Source organism: Myripristis murdjan, chromosome 6 (assembly GCF_902150065.1).
Source record: "Myripristis murdjan chromosome 6, fMyrMur1.1, whole genome shotgun sequence".
Classification (NCBI taxonomy): domain Eukaryota; kingdom Metazoa; phylum Chordata; class Actinopteri; order Holocentriformes; family Holocentridae; genus Myripristis; species Myripristis murdjan.
In genome coordinates this window covers 27561535-27582511 of record NC_043985.1, presented here as the reverse complement: position 1 = coordinate 27582511, position 20977 = coordinate 27561535, and the positions used below count along the sequence as shown (strand labels likewise).

General features: G+C 44.4%; 2 protein-coding genes across 3 annotated transcripts in view; one reads left to right on the top strand and one right to left on the bottom strand.

Annotated features, from left to right (window-relative positions):
- Positions 1–1071: 1071 nt before the first annotated feature.
- cfap263 (cilia and flagella associated protein 263) lies at positions 1072–5144 on the top strand. Its single transcript, XM_030054244.1, has 9 exons — positions 1072–1154; positions 1936–2068; positions 2298–2459; positions 2546–2701; positions 3351–3461; positions 3726–3830; positions 4104–4211; positions 4547–4702; positions 4983–5144. Exons 1-9 carry the CDS (start codon positions 1072–1074, stop codon positions 5142–5144), a joined length of 1176 nt encoding a protein of 391 aa, XP_029910104.1.
- A 1187-nt stretch (positions 5145–6331) lies between these two features.
- Positions 6332–20977, bottom strand: part of srgap1a (SLIT-ROBO Rho GTPase activating protein 1a) — a 95027-nt gene continuing 80381 nt past the window's right edge. For both annotated transcript variants that reach the window (XM_030053202.1, XM_030053203.1), the window contains exons 19-22: positions 18055–18235; positions 15031–15168; positions 10460–10829; positions 6332–9521 (exon numbers count right to left, since the gene is read on the bottom strand). In XM_030053202.1, the coding sequence (XP_029909062.1) occupies positions 9114–9521; positions 10460–10829; positions 15031–15168; positions 18055–18235 (1097 nt within the window). In that variant the 3' untranslated portion in view covers positions 6332–9113. The remainder of the gene's footprint in view (positions 9522–10459; positions 10830–15030; positions 15169–18054; positions 18236–20977) is intronic.

Genomic DNA, 20977 nt, shown 5'->3' with positions numbered 1-20977 from the left:
GGAGAGTCACATTTTTTCATGGATAACGGGATTACGAGTTAGTATTTAAGGTTTATACAGGTGAAAGTTCATTTTGAGGCGTGTCAACTGAATGGAAAAGTAGTCATATCGATCGTGTCTATGGATATTCTCATTTATCCAGGTCATCGTTCTCTTTGGGCAAAAATGAATCATAGGCAACTGGACTTGTATTAGTCTTAGGAAGACGTTTCGCCTCTTATCCAAGGGGCTTCATCAGTTCATGCGCATCGGTCTTTCTAGTCCGCACTAGTCTGACAAAGGACAGTGGGGTAAGGTCCAGGTATTTAACCTCTGTGGGAGTGTCCACCCTAATGCCTGTGGGTGTGTTCATGCAGGCACTGGTTTCACTTGACCATTGTGATGGTCTAGTGTTAACGACAGTCGTTAGGTGCTGGTTTCACAGTCGTCAGAGTCAGGTGAAACCCTGGTGAACGACTATCGTTGAGAGTCGTCTGAGGTTAATTTGTTGAACCTCCTGGGTACCGATGAAATTTCATCGGTACCCAGGAGGTACCGATGAAACGACTATCGTTGAGAGTCGTCTGAGGTTAATTTGTTGAACCTCCTGGGTACCGATGAAATTAACCTCAGACGACTCTCAACGATAGTCGTTCACCAGGGTTTCACCTGACTCTGACGACTGTGAAACCAGCACCTAACGACTGTCGTTAACACTAGACCATCACAATGGTCAAGTGAAACCAGTGCCTGCATGAACACACCCACAGGCATTAGGGTGGACACTCCCACAGAGGTTAAATACCTGGACCTTACCCCACTGTCCTTTGTCAGACTAGTGCGGACTAGAAAGACCGATGCGCATGAACTGATGAAGCCCCTTGGATAAGAGGCGAAACGTCTTCCTAAGACTAATACAAGTCCAGTTGCCTATGATTCATTTTTGCCCAAATAGTCATATCGATCATATCCAAAGTCAGGCACGTCTACGCGAGAATAGCATTTAGCACGTCAAAAATCAGACGCAAGTGCTTCCATGAAGGCACCATTAGCCTAGCAACCGCTGTCGGGGATCAGTGTACCTTAGCAACCATGGAGCCCGACCTGTCTGGGATGGAGAAGAAAGTCTCACAAATGGGGAGAGAAGCGTTGTCCAAACGTGTCGAGGAGCTCAGGTGATGAAAAACATTCAGGTGAAGTTTCCAGAGTGAACCTCGGGTCTTATTTACTTACAGACGAATCCATTTCTGGGGTCGATGATGTTGCAGTCGAGTTTAGGTCGTGATGTCAGGCCTTCACAGCCGACTCGGCGAGCTTCCTCCCTCGTTTGCATCACAGAAATGAATGCAGTGAACGACCTGTGGCGCCTGCCTGGTGGTCAAACCCTAAATAATTTGAAAATAAACGATTTTAAAGATATCAAACTTTAACCATCTCAACCTACACATCACACCCAGCTTTCAACTAGCTCACACATTTCCTCTAGTTGGTGCACTGTCCCCCCTGGGGCTAAATAAGGTAAATATGTGAACCTTTTTCAGAGCCAAAAAGGTACTGATATGCTCTGTTTCTTCCAAATGTTCAGGTATAATATCAGCAAACAGCGATTCTTGGGCCAAATACAAAGAATAAATGATTGAACTTGCAGGCTATGGATGAGTAGCCTTGGAATGACATAAGTTTGTAGATTTGTGCATGAAAAATAGGTAATACAGTTGTCCAGTCAATATTGTAATTATAGGAACAAGACTGGGCTCTATAAGGTACAGACCACAAGGGTGCAAATAAGTACCAAGTCACAGGTGCAAAAGCTGTACCTTAGAGGGTAGCCTACTGCCCCAGTGACAAGCCGTTGTACCCCTAAAAGTGCTATTATATAGATAAAATAATGCTTTATTTTCTGAGCGTGTGTCCCTCGCGTAATTGTGAAGTTGTTCTTGCTCATTTTCTTCCAAGGAGGTCCAATGAATTCCTGCTGGCAGAGAATGACATGTTTGAACGTTTCATCAGTCGCCTGGATCCTCGGGACCTGGCGCCTCCGGCAGCAGAGGGTATCAGGGGAGCAGGGGCGTCCCAGCTGGACGTTGGGGTAAGTGAGACCCATCAGCGAGACTGCTGTGAGAGTCCCCAGGGCCCCAAACTAGACATCTGTTGTCCCTGATGACAGACCTCATCCAGGCAGTAAGATTTCTACTGACGCTGTACATGCTCTCTCTGTTTCTAGGGCAAATGTTGACCTGTCTGCAGTGCATTTGTCAAGATTGTACAATAAATGTGTGTTTATTCTGTGTGTGTGTGGGTGGGTGCGTGCTTGTCAGGGTCATGCAAGGAGGCAGAGATCCCAGTCCAACATGTCGGATCGCCTCCAGCAGCTGACCTTGGAGCAAAAATGTTATGTGGCACAGAGGGAAGTGGAGGAGACACAAAAAGACCTGGAGAAACTCAAGCGCAGATCCGAGCTAACCCAGGACAATTATAAGGTTGCAATACAAAGTCACTGACACACAACACACACATGCACACACACACATACGTTTATCCTCACTGCTCCTGTTTGTTTGCCCAGGCCACTCTGGAGGAGGCAGAAATTCGTCTGGCAGAAATCAGGAGGGCCAAGTGTGATTTTGAGCGCGATGTGGTGAAACCTCTGAGGGAGAAGAAAGCGGACATGATGGGACCGGAGAAGGTGCTGCGCTACATCGAGAACAAGATCAAGTCCAAGGTTAGATACAGTTGAATGGGGTCGGCCTGTGCAAAGTACACTCCAAACAATTTATTCTGCAGATGAGGTCATTATCTTTGAGGTCATTCAAAGCAAGTAGTTTGAATTAGTTGAAACATAAGCCCACCGCACACAGTTCAAGGACCATTTTCAAATATAGGCTAATTATGTTCTGCATTTGTGTTTTTACCCTAAAAAATGTAATTGATATTCCAATTCACACCCAGGTCTAGAGTTAGCTGCAGGATAGTGAGCTGCCCTGTGCCTCTCAGTGGCCATTGAGTTGGATAAGGAATGCTAGTGTTCTTTGTGATCATAGGAGGTACCAATACAGCTGTTTTCCTTCATAGTGTAGCAACAGTCGGGTGAAGAAAAGCACCATATTCAAATTGTCACAGTATCTCTTTAGATAGAAAGGGACAAGAGCTGAGACACAGTGAGCATTATGTTCACTCTCTGATCTCAGTTTCTTATTTTTTACATTTTCTTATTTCTTTTCTGATTTCTGATTCTATTATCTTTTCTGTGATTGTTATCTGCATTCTGTGTACAGCCACTGCCTGTCGCTGTCTGTCTCCTCCTACTCTATCCATATTCATCTTCTTCTTTGTCTTTATTTCTCTCCTTTTGGTTGCACGCACACACACAGAGCACGCAGGTGGATAAGCTACGTCTGAAGAACCAGGCACTGAGGGTGCAGGCCAGAAAGCTGCAGCTGCAGCTCAAACAGAAGAAAGAGAAGGAGGACACCGTGCATGAGGTAGAGGGAGAGTGAAGATTAAAGAAACTGAAAGAGAGAGTTTTTATGTTATGTCTAGGAGGTTTTGTAGCGGGTAATAACACAGGTCATGTAATTTGTGGGTTAAACAGTATTCTATCTGATTTATATAGCCAGAATTAATTGTTTAATAATTATTTACTTATTTACTCTGGTACTTAGATAATTGGTAGAATGACTAGTAATTGTTATTTCACATTATTTGACCAGTTTGTAAGTGTAACGGTGCATATTTGCTATTTCTAGACAGATTTCTGGCAGTATCAGGAGCAGAGTGACAACCAAGACCTGGATCTAATGCAAGCCCAAAAAAATGCCGTTAAGGCACAGCAGACCCTCAATTCATGCAAGGTAAGCCATCACAGACTTGTGTGTGAGGGAGATGATGTTCACAGTTTTACTCCCTCTTGGGCCCTATTTTAGTCTTCAGTATGTTCCAAAACTTTTCGCATGTGCAAACCAATGACACAAGTCCTGATCGGTCAATAAAATTGTCTTGCGCCGATTCCCTTGTTGCACAACAGTTTGTCTCCTCCACGGTATATTTGTAAACCCATAACCATGAAATCTGTGTGTGTGTGTGTGTGTGTGTGTACGTGGATGTGTATGCATATGTGCAAGCAGGAGAAGCTGCAGACTGTGTCATCTGAGTGCAAACAGCTGAGCTGTGACATCACCAGTAGGAAGGAGATGCTAGTGAAGATTGAGGAGGAGACTCAGCGTGTTGAAGAGGTCTGCCAAAAGTCCAACAATATATCACTCAAACTTTCAGGACCCAGACTAAACCTAAATTTGGCTACCCAACTGAAAAATAAATCACTGTAAAAAACCCATCTCATTTTCTCTAAACTCCTGTTCCATGAAAACTGTCCAGGATGGACCTTTGCTCAAGAGATCGAGTGGTGTGTGCTCAGCCTTGCTGATACTGTTTGGTTCAGTGGATAACAGAGTCTGTTTTTGAAGAAGGTTGATTAAACATCACATTAGTCAGCACGGACCAAAATGAATCTTTCCCTCAAAGTCATACTTCCTTTCCTTCCGTTTCTCACCCCATCCCTCCTCTCCAGGAGCGTTCAAAGGCAGAGGCCCTCAACAAAAAGCTGCGCAGGCGACTTACAGATTACCATGTGCCAGATGTTCTTGAATACATACGTGTCAAGGACAAAAACAAGGAGCTGGAGCGCAGCCTCAAGACCTGGGAGAGGAAGGTTGAGATTGCCGAGGTTAGTCGCAATCTCTCCTTTTTTCCAACGGAATAGAATCAGCGTTCACCTCCTGTCTTTGCTGTTTGTCTGTACAATGGAGATGCATAAAATTTAAACCTGGACAACGTGACAGAGCAGGGGTTTTTCCAAGGCAAGCACATAACCAAACATCTGTAGCGCTCTTCCTCTTTTGAACTTTTAATGGCACCAGACCATGTCTGAATCACACTGGAAAAAGCTGGTTTGTGATTTGTGAATGTACCCAAACAAAAACTATTCTTTTTTTTTTTAATACCAGATGGCCTCGAAGACCAACACCAGGGCCTGGGACAAACAAGTAGCAGCTCTTGTTTCTGGAGACAATGCTGAGGCAGGAGCTGGATCAGGGGCGTACCAATCCACGGTCAGGTTTCCTAACATAGGTGAACCCTGGACTTCAGCAAGACACCCCAGCAACTAGCGAAGTATAAAGGCTGCTGGATTCATTAAAAAAAAATACTATGATGTTTATAGAACGTTCTCACATTGAATAAAAATGCCAGATAAAGACATGCCTTTTGCCAAAAGCTTCTTTAAAACACTAACAAGCCAATAATACAGTGCTATAAATTGTGACTGCAAATGCTCAGGACCCATTACGTCTCTCTCAGCCAGACACTGGTGGAAAAATATAAGATTTACTGAAACTCAGCGGTTTCATCCCTAACACGTGACATATGTTGTGAACGGCCAGCATAAATCAAGAGCTGCCAGATATCTTCATTTCAATTTAAAAACCTTCTCAGCCAATGAATCTTTAATGCTAAGGTCTTGTTATAGGCACCAGTGGGATGTAATGTGGCACTCCAGATTCTATGTATTATTTGTGACTGTAGCGAGTTGTGTTCAAAATAGGTTGACCTGGCAGAGAGGGACCATGATGAAACTGAGGGTCACACGAACACTGTGAATGTGTCCTTTAACATATTGATGGGAAGTAGCTTCTACCATGTAGTTTTAACTTTGGAAAAAAAAAAGTTTTCCACATCATCAGTTATGATGCATTTTTGATTTTGGCCTGCCATCTGTAACACAGCAGAATCAGGATGGATCTCGATGGACTGAACGAACACCAGAGAGGCTCTTCCTGCTCACACCATCACGCCGTTCTAACATGTACTTTTCCTTCTTGGCATTAAATACCTGAATTGATTGTTTTAATAAATCTGACAGGGTATTTCCTCTTTACTTAAAAAGTATGTGTTCTAATATGACCTCGCTGCCAGCAGGCTCAGGCTGCATAACAATGGAAGTTATATAAATTAATGATGCACTGAGGACCTGAAGCCCTCATCCGCACTTTGTCTAATAGCATTCCTCTGTCCTAACCAGTATGCATCTTGTGTGCATTTGAAAGCTGATTTATCATGCAGCAATATACGGAATGTGATGATAATGTTCTATATGTTTATATAAAACAAGATCAATCAATCCCATTTAACCAAAGATAGTGTCACAAAAAAAACATTTTTGTAATAAACACATACTCGCTGATTCATAATGTCCTTAATAATGAGAAACACTTATTTGTGTGCAAATTTAATTTAGGTGTATAACGATGGTTTACTATGATATCATGAGTGTGAGTGGAAAAAAAAAACCCTTCACTCTCGACAAACTATTTCCTTTATTAGAAAGAAATCCTTTGAGGAACACGTCTTCAAAGAACTCTAAAAGTTATGATGTTACATGCCATATATACAGTTCTATACATAAAAGTGCAATGTCACAACGGGTAAGCTGTCGATTATTAATTCTTTCAGTCATATAACTTTTTTTTTTCTTTTGTAAAATGGCATCATTGCTTATTCATTCATCTTCCTGCACTGCACTTGCTCAAAACACAGGCTTTGAAATGAGAATGCACCAGTACAGAATATGTCTGAAGTTCCTCTAAAACAGTTTTCAAAGGCACTTTCACAAGTACTGTACATACTACAGATGTACATAGACACCACAGAGTAGCTAACAGCCTAACAGACAGGGCATAATTGATTCCTACTGTTTATGATGTTACATAGTGACAACAGCACACATTTTTTTTTTTACAACTGGCTTCATAGGTAGGACACTGGTATCTCTGGATATTTTTTTCTACATCATTTGTTCTAAGTTTTAATAATTTCTAACATGAAAAAAACCTCATTAACCAAAAATAAAATTAAAAAAAAAAAGATTACAAAAATAATAAAATGGTTAGTAAGTCAAAAGTCAAATCATATTAACTTTTGATAATTATACACAATGAAATATTTGTCAAGTCACAAAAAAATAGTGTAAACCTGCTGTTAGAGAGCGCTGTTTATTCATTGCAAACTTAAAACCAAGTCTTTTGTAAGTGTTATTATGCTACGGCTGCTAGCAAAAACATTCCCCCATCATGCACCCGGTTCTGCTATCTCTACAGTACAGGGGGGTACTTCAAAAAGGACGCCTAAGGGTGGCGCAGTTACACACGTGAAACTCTGGCACATACAGTATTGCAGGGCTATTTCATTTGAGATTATTCGCTGGCCCAGACGCACAGGAGCCGACTGACACGGGCCTTCATCACTGGACGTGTGAGCGCTCCCTCCCATTCCCCACACACACACACACACACACACACACATAGTTCGCTGCCATGTGTCCAGCTGGCACTGCCACTCATTCAGGCGGATTTATATCATCCATAAATACAGAGTGATTCCACAGAGAAAACCTCGATGTGAGCCACAAAGCGGAGGAAGGACACGGTTCTTAGTATCGACATTTTCACACCCTTAACACAAAACAGACCGGAGCTCGCTCTCCCAAAGATGTTGAATGACGAGCTCGCGGGTGTTGGGGATCTGGACACAGAAGCATAAGAAGCAGGGTGAACACATTAGGAGGCTTTTACAATAACAGTCATTAGGTCCATGGCTACCGGCAGCACTCCCACAGGGCACTGCCATGAGTCTATACACATCAGGAAGAATGCCTGCATCACACATGAAGAGGGGAGGCACTGCTTTCGGCATCCATGCTGCACCTTGCACAGTCGCGTCTTTGGGTAGATAGAGCCAAGCAAGGCGTAATAAAAGAAGCTACAGCATGTGCTCCACACCCTCAGATGTCACAGGGATTGTACACAGGTAGGAGATGATTTGTCAGAATCGTTTTAAGCACAGACCACTTTCACTTTCACCGCTCTCCGTAGGCTAAACAGATGCAAAGGCATGAGTTAGTACTGACGCGGGGATTCAAGAAACGCATCGAAATTTTCACAGAAACGTCCATGGTGGAGAGTGTCTTTACATAGTGGTTTTATCCAATAAGTCTTGTCTCATTCCAGGCAATATGGAAATAGTTATGTGCTAAAATAAACTGAGTAAAACCAGCAGAGAGGTGATCTTTGTACATGTCTGAGAAAAACGACCCACAGCGCGCTCGGCTGTAGAACGGTGTTGAGCATAAGAGGCCGATGGAAATGCATCAATACTGTTCATTTATCAACAGAGTACCCTTTAGTTGCCTTTTGTTATGGGCTCTTCAGACCCTCGATCAGTCCAGCCTTCAAAACACCTCTGTCCAGGTAGTCGCAGCACCTTTATAATAGCAATTGAATTTAAATCAGTTAAATCCGGAAGTGAGTAAGGCCTTGAATCAGTGCACTGAACCTTCAATAGCCTCACTATTTACTGTACGTAGGAGCATTAAAATACATATTTAATTTTATTTTTATGTGTGTTTTATGTTATCTTTATGCAACTCTGGTTACACTGACTGTCACTACATCGAGCTCCTCTTCTGGTTCAGTGGTAAACAATGGAGCTACTTACGCCATGTTCTCTGATGGCTGTAATCTACCAGTGTAAAATTTCTAAAACCTCGAGGGAAGCCTTTGTGATTTGTTGTTTACATTTATAGATAGAAAAGAGACGTACACTAGATAATATTAATCTAAGCATATCGACCTATTACTGTATTATACAGTCAACATGTATGGATTGCACAGCAACAGCAACATATTACTGTATAAACCATACATGTTATTTAGTCCAAAGATTTGTCCCTCTGGAATAATTAGTCCAGCATGTCTGTCTGTTTTGTCTTTCAGACCATCAGGATGCCCTCAGATCTGACTTTTAACTTCAATATGCTACAACAACAAACACACAGTTATGTCGCAAAAAAGCAGCTCCCATTGTTTACCCAAAATGAGTATTTTCTGTCCAGGTGATGTATAATACACTTCCTTTATAGACATTGCTAGTATGTTGCTACAGTCTCTTAGAATTTCTGCAGCTCATTTCCACTGATGTTTATTATTGAGAATTATTTATTATTGAGAATTGAGAAATATATATATATATATATATATATATATATATATATATATATATATATATGGTTCTTGCTCTAGAGTTTACATGGTGCAGGACTTATCCAGGGGGTCCTGAGAAGATGGAGGGGGTGGCTGTGGGGCCTGGCTGGTCTTAGGCAGGACCATGGGCTTGGGCCTCAGGGCTGGAGGTTTCAGCTGCACCCCCATGCGAGGTGCTACCACAGGTTTGAAGGTGCTCATAGTATCGCTGGAAGAGCTGGTGCTGCGGCGGATGGGTGGCTCAGTGTTGGTGGTGGGCCTCAGCACGACGCTGTGGATGGGGCTGAGAGACTCGCTGGAGCTGGCCGGGGTGGGACCCCCACCGCTACTGCCAGAGGTCTGCCGCTGCTCCAGGGTGTCTAGCACCACGTCTGGGGCATGCTTGGCCGAGCTCTGCCTCTCCAGTTCACGCAGCTCATTCAGAGCAGTGTTCATGGTCTCTTCTATGTCCTGCAGGTGATAGAGAGAAGAGAGCAAGATAGAGAGAGAAAGAGAGAGGAGGAGGGTGTATGAAAAGATAATAAGAGTTAGATGGATGAGGCAAGTGAGAGAGCGGGAAAGATAAAGAGTGAGAGAGAGGGAGGTCAGGGTTCAAAGTGGGAGAGGATTAGAGGATGGGAATGGGGCAGAATGGGAGGAGTGAAAAAACAACAGGGGAAAGAGAAGCAAGTGAAAGAGGGGAGAAGGTAGAGGAGGGTGGCAAAGGAAACACATAAAGCAGAGATGTTAACAAAGGAAGGCAATGACAGAGTTCCAAGAAAACATCCAGCATGCATCACACATGCAGAGAGTGAGAAGAGAGCATTACTTTGTACTGACATCCCTCTCTGGGCATGCTCGTGACTCTGGATAGTAAATGGGATGCAGAGATGACAAGATATGTTCATCTGAGCATCCTGCGGGTAGGCAGACAAGACAGCCCAGCACACATAATGTTCTCTCTGTGACCTTAGCTTTCTAAGTAAGCCTCTACTCAAGTGTTGTTGATCGCTCTGCCATCTATATGTGACTGCAGCCACATTAGAGCTGTCACATCCCTATCAGCTCAGATGCAGTAATTGGGGTCTGCTCTAACACAAATTATCATCAGTCAGACACTGATGTGCTTTGTAATGGCTTTCTATTTTCTAACAAAACAGCACCGAGTTCTTTGCATGCTGACAAGCAAGACTATATATACACTGCGGTTTCAGTGAGACATGAGTCTCCGTGTCAAGCTATGCCCCCCCCTGTCTGCCTGTGAAGCTAGTTTTCTGAGCGTATTTGGCACAGACACAGTTGCAGCCAGAGGTAGCAGAAGACAGGGACTGACTATGTTTTTACAGGGCAGGGCAGGGCTGTGATGGTGGAGGGAGCTGCGGTCGGGGCGCCGCTCGTCCCGCGCTGACCTGTGCGATGGTCTCCGGATCCAAAGGCTTGCCACCATGGTGGTGGGCATCAGAAAAGCCTGTGTACTGGCCCGAGGAGGTGGAGCGTCGGATCGGAGGGCTTTCCATTTTCTTCAGGGACTCGTGGCGGCTTATATTAGTCAGGCTGCCGTGACCTGTGCGCCGCCGCCGTTCAGGGCTGTCCATGGGCATGTGATTGCGGCTCCGCAGCATGTCTCGTGGGCTGAAATGGCCGAGAACTGGGGAGCCCATTTCTGGGGTGCCTCCGTGGCCACCATGACCCTGCTGGGAGGGATGCACCATGCAGTGGACATCAGTTGGGCGGGCGGGGGGCCGGCGAGATGGAGGCTCAGATCTTTTCCTGTGCCTGCTGGGATGGAAACATGGGGGAAACACAGACAGGTTCATTTGTGGCATTCTAGTTGTTACATTGTCACTGTCAAACAAACACTGTCTATCTCCTAAATGTCAGCTTTTCAGAAAGTCTGTAAAAATTCCTTATTTTTTGATTGACAGCCATACATTTTATTGTTTTTGAAAGGGTTACATAAGGACAAGGGGGTGCAGAATTTTGCTCAACCTTTAGAGGACGATACGGCCCATGAACTGAAGTTAAACCACGAAAATCACCAAAACTGGAGTTACAAGGTTTTCACAGAACAACAGTGATATACAGACATGCTGCCTTCTCTGTACAGCAGTTAGGCAAGAGTTCAGGCCTGAAACCGCGATGTCAGAGCTCGGGAGCTCCGACGAGCTTGTTAGGAGAGCAGGTACAGTGCCGCCTGGCTGTCAGCCAGTTGTACGAGGCCTGTGGTTCCTCAGAGCCAGAGCACCAAAACAGGCTCCCCTGGAGAAGCTACAGCTGGCTCAGCAGCACGGCTGTCCTCTGTCTGAACCTGGCCCAGCACACCCACACACACACACACCTAATTCGAAACAAACACACGTCTCATTTGAAACAGAGAGATGGCCGGGCATGCATGCAGACACACACAAACACACGCTTGATACGTTACGTCTGGTGTTGTCCCACACTGGCGATTACTCGCTTGTAGCATTTCTACTTCTCCATAATGGGCCAATGGAGCAGCGCATCGCCCTCACTATGGCTCTAAAATAGGCTCTACTCTGCATATTTATGACTGCCAGCGCTGCCGTAGCTGGAGACAGCGCGAGTCTGAGCTGTAATGTCTAATCAAAACAGCTATCATCACCATCATCACTAACAGTCAGGCAGCAGGATCACTGGGGAGGATGATTGAGTGTGACTGCTTACAAGGAAACAGAATCAGTTTAATTATTTGATACAGTTAATTCATATTTATCACAGAACATCTCAAAAAAAGATGTCTGCATTTTCAAAGTGCTGAGGTAACAAAAAAAAGGAAACAACTACAATTATGCCCCATGACAAATTAAACGATAATGTCTGTAATCAGTGGGTGTCAAGTTTTCTAATATCAGAAAGAGCTTTGATAATCTGTCAGTCACTCGTTCTTCAAATGAGTACGTCTGCTTGATGTACCACTGTCTCAACCATAAATATTAAGAAACATGTCCCCCAAAATATATCCCCCCCCAAAAACACACAGCATCTAACTAGTAATCTACATTCACTGAGAGTCACAGGTCCAATCCCAGCAACTGCCTCGTGTCCTCAAGCAACACAGTGAACCTTCTACCTATTCATTCAATCACTGCCCTTGATTACTGCCTTGATACCTGCCTAAAATATTTCATGTAAATGCACCACTTCCCATGCACGACACTGTTGTTGACAATATCGAGAGGTATTATTAACTGATGATGATTTAAACACTGAAAAATAAATACTTCACCAGACTCAGTAGCAAGCTGATGTGCCTGGTGGGAGAAAATGAGACTAATACATTTTTTTTTTTTTTCTGACTGCAGAGAGGAACCTGGGAAGGTAAACAACTGCAGGACACAGGACTAACCTGCAGGGGGAGCAGTCTGTATTCACAAGGGCTGGGCTGGGGGAAAGACAACAACAGGCAGCTTTGCTTGCTGCAACTTATTCTACGAGGTGTCATCATATTGACAGCTCACAGCTCGCGAATCTATTGGGCTTTTGCTAATCATAATATAATGAATTAGACATTAAATGAGTTTTTTCTCCCTCAAAATGAAAGACTGACTGACGGCGGTTTCAAACTGACATGGCTCTATCAACGCATACTCCATTCAAAATGTTAGGCATCAGAATAATGAGAAGCCTGGGAATAACATTAGATAAAATGTATGCAGTTTTAATAAGATCATGAGTGTGTTCGCGTCCCCGTGTGGCCGCTTTCCCGTTGTTTACCGAAGCTTGTTCTCAACGTGACGCCAAACTTTATCACAGCACTTCACCAACCAGGGGTCGGCACTGGTGAGTGCATTGTTGATTGGGAACGCCGGGAGAGGAAAATATCTAAATAAAGGTTAGGGTATAAAAGATTCAGCGCTTGTGAGGATTCGTCTGAATAGAACAGTAGACGAGAGCGGGCGGAGGAGACAGGAGAGATGATCCCAACTGTGCGGAGAAACAGGGAGGGAGGAGCGAGGGACAGCCGGATATCAAAGCTAGGGGGAAGGAGTGACAGGTAAACAATGCAGCGGGGGCTAATGGGGTTTGAGTGGGTCCATTAAAACCGAGAGATTCATCATTCAGTTATTCCTCATCTGAGGCACAAAGACACGCATGCCAAAATCCCAGCCACACTGTAAATAGCGCCCCTTGACGTGTGATTCACCGACATTTCGACAGTGTACTAGGGGGGAAAGTGAGCGTGCCTCTCGATAAAAGCAGCGTCTGTGTTGTGTGTCGTGGTGAGAGCTTGTTGCAGACGTTTCAAGGTCGCTTCCTCCACCACCAGAGATGAGAATGCAGCAGTGAATAGAGGAGCAGGAGACAAAATACTGGCACGCCACCAGCAGACTACACACTCGCTGCCAAGAAGACTGAGGTGTGATCGAATGAGTGTGTGTGTGTCCTTTTAGCGTGTAGCCTCTCTCTGCATAGCTGCACCTTTGTGTGTGTGTGTGTGTGTGTGTTCCGGTGTGGTCCATTGATGACTAAGCACTATGAACTATGAAATCACCATTTAACACACTTTACATACTGATGCTGCCTCGATAACCATCTGTGGAGGGAACGGTCTGCTCAGTGGGGACAAATTAGACGTGGGAGAGGTTTATTCCTCCGGTGGCAATCAGGCTGAGAGAGGTGAGCTGAGGATATGACAGGACCAGGCAGCAGATATACCGGTGGGGATTATGCTGCTTATGACTCCTTCCTGGGCCTTTTCTTTATCTCTTTTCATACTCATTCATATGCTATTAGATGGCTCTCTGTGCGAGTTAAGAAAACTCTTCAAGACATTAAATGAGAATTATGTTCGGGAACATAATTTATCTCACTCCATCACTGCCGTAGGAGAACCTTTCAAACCTCAATTTCAAATTTAAATGCTTGACATTTTTTGAGTGTGTGATTGTGTGCGGTTAGGTGACTGTGTGTGTGTGTGTGTGTGTGTTAATGCCACAGCTAGCAGCAATGTTGCCGGTGTGTTTTTGGATTGGCCCTCTCTCTTTGGCTGTAAAGCTCATCCAGTGTGGACACAAGGTGTGTTCTGGTCACATATGGGTCACTATGGTGTGATGAGGATTGGTGCCGATCAGCACTGAATCTTGATTGGTAGAAAAGTTGAATCAAGTTGGGTAAGAAGCTGGTGACTTGTTAAAAAAACCGCTCCTTTGCCAACAGCAGGATGACATTTATTTGTTTTTATAAGCTGAGAATGCTGCCTGGGCTGCTGCGAAAAGGACTTCGCCTTAAAGACTCTTTAGGTTGGGCCTGTCTTGCTGTAATCTTATTTGTTAAAAGGTGTGGCTACCTCAGTGACAATCATGACTTGCACACGCTTCCTTCCCTGGCAGACAGAGGAGCCAGCTCACGAATTCCTATTCCCCAATTGGAGGGGGCATCGAAGCCAAACACAGGAGCATACAAGAAGGTGGCAGTACGGTATTCTACACAAACAGTGACGTCTATGGTGCTTATTGGACACCGCCGTGGTGATTTTGCACTGCACTTCCCAGAGATCACCTCACAGTTTTAAAAACTGTCTTGCCAGTGCTGCGATGCCTTGTCCTTTGTATTTTCTGGGGTTGAAGTGTGAGAGCCTGGAAGTGGTGCTCTTCTCTTTGTCTGTTGTGCCATGCTGGCTGCCACAGGTCACACTAACAACCCTGATCTTAATCTGTGTCAGACAAACCACTGTTGCTGTCACTAGAGATGTAACATGCATGACTTCCTGTGCACCAGGGGAAAGGCAACAGCAGATAACACAACACGAGATAGCCAATGTGAAAGATTTTTTTTTTAATAAACTGCATATAAGGTCACTGTTGCTTCATTTCAGCAAGTGACAGCAGAAAAATGAACATTTATTTGTATTTGGAAACACTACTGATTATTAATTGAAGGACTTTGCAGCACATTTGAGAACTGTGTGTGACTGGAGAGGCAGCCGCTGCACTTACACAGCAGTTCAGAAACGTACCTGGTGATGTAGGCCTCAGAGATCCTGGAGTCAGTGGGCGAGCCGATGTCTTTGCCTGAGCATTTATCATCTCCGGTGTGGCCGTTGCTGGCCTCGCTGTCCGCTTTCTGACTCAGAGTGTCTGAGAAGTTGTCATCTCTGAGAGAGAGAGAGAGAGAGAGAGAGAGAGAGAGAGAGAGAGAGAGAGGGAGAGAGAGAGAGGCGGGGGGAGGGGGCAGACAGACAGACAGACAGACAAAAAAAAGGGGAGAAAGAGGCAAATCATTGAATCTGTGAATTTTTGCACCATTTCTCAGATGACAGCGATTGATATCAGCGTTTCCTGTGGCGTCAGCAGCTCTCTTTGCTGCCAATGTCCAGATAGACAGATGAGTCATATTCCTGGGCCTATCAGTATGCTGGTGCAGTATTGTGGTGGTGACACACACACACACACACACATACGCACACACAAGCAAGCTTTATGAGTTTCAGAAAGGTTCATGACTATGCACAGGGTACAGTCGGTGCCTGTCAGGTGCCAGTAATCAGAGCTGCTAACCTGCACCGCTCCCTCGGATGAGGTGTATTAGCAGATATAAAACACAGTCACTTGGTGCATCAACAAGCATGCACACAGATGGAGACAGACCGGGGATAAGCCTACTCGCAGAGAAGAGGCATTAACAAAATTCACAGACGTACACACGGGCACAGATGCACATACACGTGCCTCTGAAAATGTCTGGACACCCAAACAGTCGAGTCTCGAGAACGGATATCCTGTCTGACAGACCGTGCTGAAACGGCCTCTCAGGCATCTCTCGGTATGCTTTATTTCAGGCTCTTTTATGGGACAAGTGAAGATCACAACCCCGTCCGCTCCGCACTGCCTGTGTGCTCTCACACTCATCTGTCTCCTCTGCTTTAAGTACAGAGCGGGACGCTACAACGCCAGGGGACAGCCTGTACAGCTGTAAATTCCCCTGCTCTTTCATTAACTAAGAAAACACCCCATCAGCAGTGTCCCTCCTCGTGAATTATTGATGGAGGCACTGATGGGACAGCAGCACACGTCATGCAGGAGGGGGAGAAGCAGAAAAAGGAAGATGGGAGGGCATTCTGAATGAGCAGTTTCCTGGCCGGCTACAAAACGATGGGAGTGATATTGCTCCCGTCCTAATGAGACAGCGAATCCACTCCATTAGGCACCAACAGTTGCCGGGCGGTTGCCAGGGAGGAGCGTGTGCTTGTCAGGGCCAAGAGTGGGAGACAGCGACAACAGGACTGGTTAAGGACCCTGGAGATGGAGAACACTCCGCAGTGGGGACAACAGCAGAGGAAGGGCAGGACAAACAAGGCTGAAGGGCCTCTACACACGACATGACACTCTTGATGGGCTACGGCCTCTGATGGAGGAACGTGAACAGGGACAAGTGGGTTGATTAGCGAGAACTTAAGGGATAGATGAAGAGTCATTATTTCACCCGCAAATCTAAGGCTCAAGGTCGAATTAAAATATGCAAGGCAAGTAAAAAAAGCCTTTTTTTTCAAATTCATCGGGCTAAAGGTGACATTTGCAAACATGTTGGCTGTATTTTTTTTGGTCCAATTACGGATTAACCATCAAATAATGTCTTTTTAACAGCTGTTTTGTCCAAAGAACACTTTCTCTTCCAGTTTTTGGTTAAAACCAATGGAAGTGCTTTGCTGTATATTGATTGTTAGTTTAGAGTTTCTACTTGTTTGTGCAGCTTGAAACACATTTTTCCTTCAATGAAAACAGCATCTGTGCCCGTAAATTGACGTAAATTATTTGATGCACATTTGGGGTTGAAAAGGGTCTCTGTGTGTACCTCCTCAAGAATGCAAGAAAATCAATGACATGCACATCAACGCACAGCTATGACAGTGTACTGTGTGTATGTGCCACCACACTGTTTACATTCATTCTTGACATTAGTGTTTCATTACATTCGACAAGAAAATGACAAATGGGAACAAACTTAAGGCAAATCTAGACATCAGCCCGGGGAAAAGGGCTAAATTTCCTCATAAATTTATCAAGATAAAAATCAACCATGTTACTGAATTTTATATTGTATTTAGGGGTCCAAGCCCCAAATGGTGCTGGAGCCCTCTTATAATTGCTTGGCTTGTTTAATGTATCAAAATCTCACCCACGACGCAAAAAAAAAAAAAAAAAAAAAAAAAAAATCAATTGAGAAATGTAAGTTTCGATTTTTGATAGTTGGTGCTATTTTGCTGTAATTGGCTTCTAAAAGTTGTGAGCCAGACCTGATTAACAAAAAAATGGCCTATACTATGAAAACATGATGCTATCTTAATAAAATTTAGCACACATGTCCACGTACAGTATGTGCTCTAAGGGACCATGCCAAATTTGGTGGTATCTGGTTCATAGGTGGCATTATAGCAACCTGAAAACCACTGTATTTCTTGCTCAGTCATTCTGGCCAGTACAATCTCCATTAAAATTTCAAAATGTTCGGTAAGGCACACTAAATAAGCACATACAAGTTCAATTTAAAAGTCATGACTTCTAAAATGCATGGCGACATAAATGCCAACAATAATTTATTGTAAACTGAGCTTTGTCCATTAAATTCTTCTAATTGCTCTTGTTTTTTTCCCCACTTGTGCTCGGATTCATAATTCAACCACATTCATCCAAGTGCTTGTATGTCAATAATCCTACTTCTACAATGTTGATGCTGTAATGTTTTCATTTATAAGCCCAGGGTTTCTCAAACTTTTTCATGCACTGGACCCCCAGGTTGACTTTTGTTAAGCTGTCGACCCCTTTTTGCCGTGATTTCACTAAAGATATTTTGGTCTGCGTTAGATGTTCAAACATAATGTTTAAGTAATCACTCATATGTTAAATTAATTCACAGGATAATAATATCTAGTGAATTAAGTAATGAATGGTGAAATAAAACTATTCCTCATTTTGGACCTCAACTTGAAAACGCTACTAGCCAATCACACATACTGAGCTCTACTCATCAAAAACCAACTTACATGTCTTGCACCACGATATACTGGTGTGGCACCAGGCCGTCGATGCCGTTGTGGCGTCCCTCCCACCAGTCATCTGACGCCCGACTGTACAGCAGCAGGGAGGCGCCCTTCTTGAAGGACAACTCGCGGGACGAGCGACCGACGTAGTCAAACTTGGCAATGGCTTCAATGGGCTCCCCCTCTGCCAACAGAGACAAGGGTTTGACTGTCAGGTGTGTCAGAGAAAGTGAGCACATCAAATGCAGCTGTTATTGTATGTGTGGACACTTTAAATTATGATACAAATGGTATTATAGTATTACCATATGAAATACAATCTTAATTTAAGATGCATATTTGAGAGCTTTACACTATTTTCCTCTTTTTCCTATTTCCCTTTATTTGGCTATGATGCACTGCGCAAGACAGACTAGTAGTAGATGAGTGCCCTGCTTCATATTGGTGGGTGTGCATGCTCACGTGTAAGCGGTCATGGACATGGTGTGCCAGTGTGCATGTGTCTGACTTTAGGTTATTTTAGTTGTAGTCAATAGTAACTCAGCTCCACAACACCAGGCCGGGGCAACAACAGGCCCTCGGGGGCTTCAGCTGGGATATTTATAGAACCTGGTGAGAGTAGATCTATACAACTCTGGGGCATGTCAGCCACTGTATGGATCACTGGATGGACTACTCAATAACTGTACACTTCAACAAGACCTCTGTATCACTGGCATGGGAAATGCTGATGGGAAAGACAGGCAAAAAGACAGACAAAACAAACTAGGAGTACAATGAGCAGCAAATGATACGAATGTTATAGTTGGTTTGGTCTAATTTCTCTCTTATCCAAGGTCATTTTGCATTGAAATCAGTGAAAAACAGTGTAATATCAGTGTCTATCTGGAAAAAAAAAATGTTTTCTGCAAGAGCTGTGTCAGGCTGTCCTATTCAGAGGTACCAGCCAAGTCTCCAAACCAATATGTATGCACAAGAGCAACACAGGTCTAAAAATAGCTTCTTTATTCCTCACTCCCTCCTACCTCTGCCCTCCTCCCTTCCCACTTTCCCCACCCCAAGATCCTATTAAGTTAGACGGGGGGTCCCTGGACAGACACAGCCTTTCCCTGCTGCCCATCCCTAACAGAGGGGCTCTATCTATAATAGTAGGAGGTGAAGCAAATGGCTGAAGCCTGTATGGACTGAGATCATGATATATCTTTTGCAGGAGCTTGAAAGTAATTCTCAGATGGGCAAAAAAAAAAATCCACGTGAGAGGAAAGACGACGGTGTTACTGAGCAGAGCAGGGCATGTGCACGCACTGCACTCTCTTCATTTCCCCCATATCCCTGCACCCATCTCCTTCTTTCTCTTTCTATCATATCTTTGTGCACTACTCTTTCCCATCACTTTTTTTATTCTATTTACTCTATTTTTTATTCTATTTTTAAATATTTTTTTTACAACCCTTCACTTGCAACCATTCCTGCTTCACTGGGCTGTCAGGATTGACAAGCTGGATGTGACATGGCTCCAATGAGATGTGACAGCAGATTTTACTGTCTGAATTAATTGGGCTGCACTGCAGCAGACAGTCTGTTAATAAAGTTGACGGCGCCATGATCAATACAGGAAATTTCCTTCCATCGCTCTTGGCCTTTCATGTTCCTCTCATTTAGCTATATCTTTCTCTAAGTCTAATCTGTTTGCCTATACGTCTGTCTCTCTTTCTACCCGTCTGCATTCTTCGTCTCTGCAAAAGCTCATCCATGGTCTTCACCAAAGGCAGACGCTGACACTGTGGCGCCCACAGTGGCTGAAGGCAGCAAACTATAACCTCAGATCTCAGCGTGGTAAAGGATTCCCTCTGTCATGTTGGGCAATTATAAAGGAGAAAAACATCAGACCCTGCCACCCAAGTTATACACTCATATTGTGACTGGAGTCAGAGAAACAGAGTTGGGGGGCATAAAAGCCACACACTGTGAGATGTCTTACACAATCCACTGAAGCAGTCTTGGTATTAGTGTCGCTCCACATCCATGCTCATGCATATCAATAGGGAAGTGCGAGCATGGCGTGAGATACGGCTACAATCAATAACACGGGAGAGGATATAAAACTCCTGCTCGCTTTCTCCATCTCTCCCTCGCTCTCTCCTTCACACCTGTTTTCCCTCCAGACAAACATTAATCTCGGCTCCTGCCTTGCCTTGGCTCGTCATATCTATACAGACCAGGAGACGTCATGCTGGACTTGGAAAGATCAGGGTGAGGTGGAAGCAGCTCTTATGTAAAAGCAGACACCCGACCCCTCCCCCCTACCCAACCCTGTACGGTAAGATACACTGCCCTTAACATGTGCAATCCAATACATGCCTGCCAGGGCCTTTAACAACAAGGACATGCATGCAAAACGATATAAAATCAATGCAGAAGTTAGTTCACCTTTGACCTTGTAGCATATTTACTAGCAGATGGGATATCAATGTATTGATGGCTTGCAAGAGTCGCCAGTGTACAAACAGATACTTCATCTCCCGCCATGACAGTGACAGTACACGAGACTGTCATGTGTGTCAGCACCAAACAAAGTTATGTTGAGGGACCAGCAATATATCGCTTCATAAAACGAATACCGTGGCCCCTGAAATAGCTTTGAGCTGTAAAAATGGCAACATAACATCTGTGTCTTGAACACTGAAAGTCACACAAATCACTGCGCTGCTACTCGCTTCTGCACACATACACACCATTGCCTCCACAGTAACACCTGATAAAAGCAACAACCAGACAGCTTGGCTTCCTGCATGTGGCTGTATGTGCTCTGTGGAAACCTGGCCAGTCCAGATCATCCATCTGAGCTAATGGGCTCTAACACACTCCAGGGGGCCTGAGCCTACAAGACGAGGGAATTTCCGGACAGCTACTTAGACCAACACGT

Bases quoted from the DNA above. Each gene is read 5' to 3' on its own strand.
- cfap263 (XM_030054244.1), top strand. From the start codon at position 1,072: ATGGAGCCCGACCTGTCTGGGATGGAGAAGAAAGTCTCACAAATGGGG. The intron at 2,069-2,297 runs GTAAGTGAGACC...CGTGCTTGTCAG, and splicing joins CGTCCCAGCTGGACGTTGGG to GGTCATGCAAGGAGGCAGAG. The intron at 2,460-2,545 runs GTTGCAATACAA...TTGTTTGCCCAG, and splicing joins TAACCCAGGACAATTATAAG to GCCACTCTGGAGGAGGCAGA.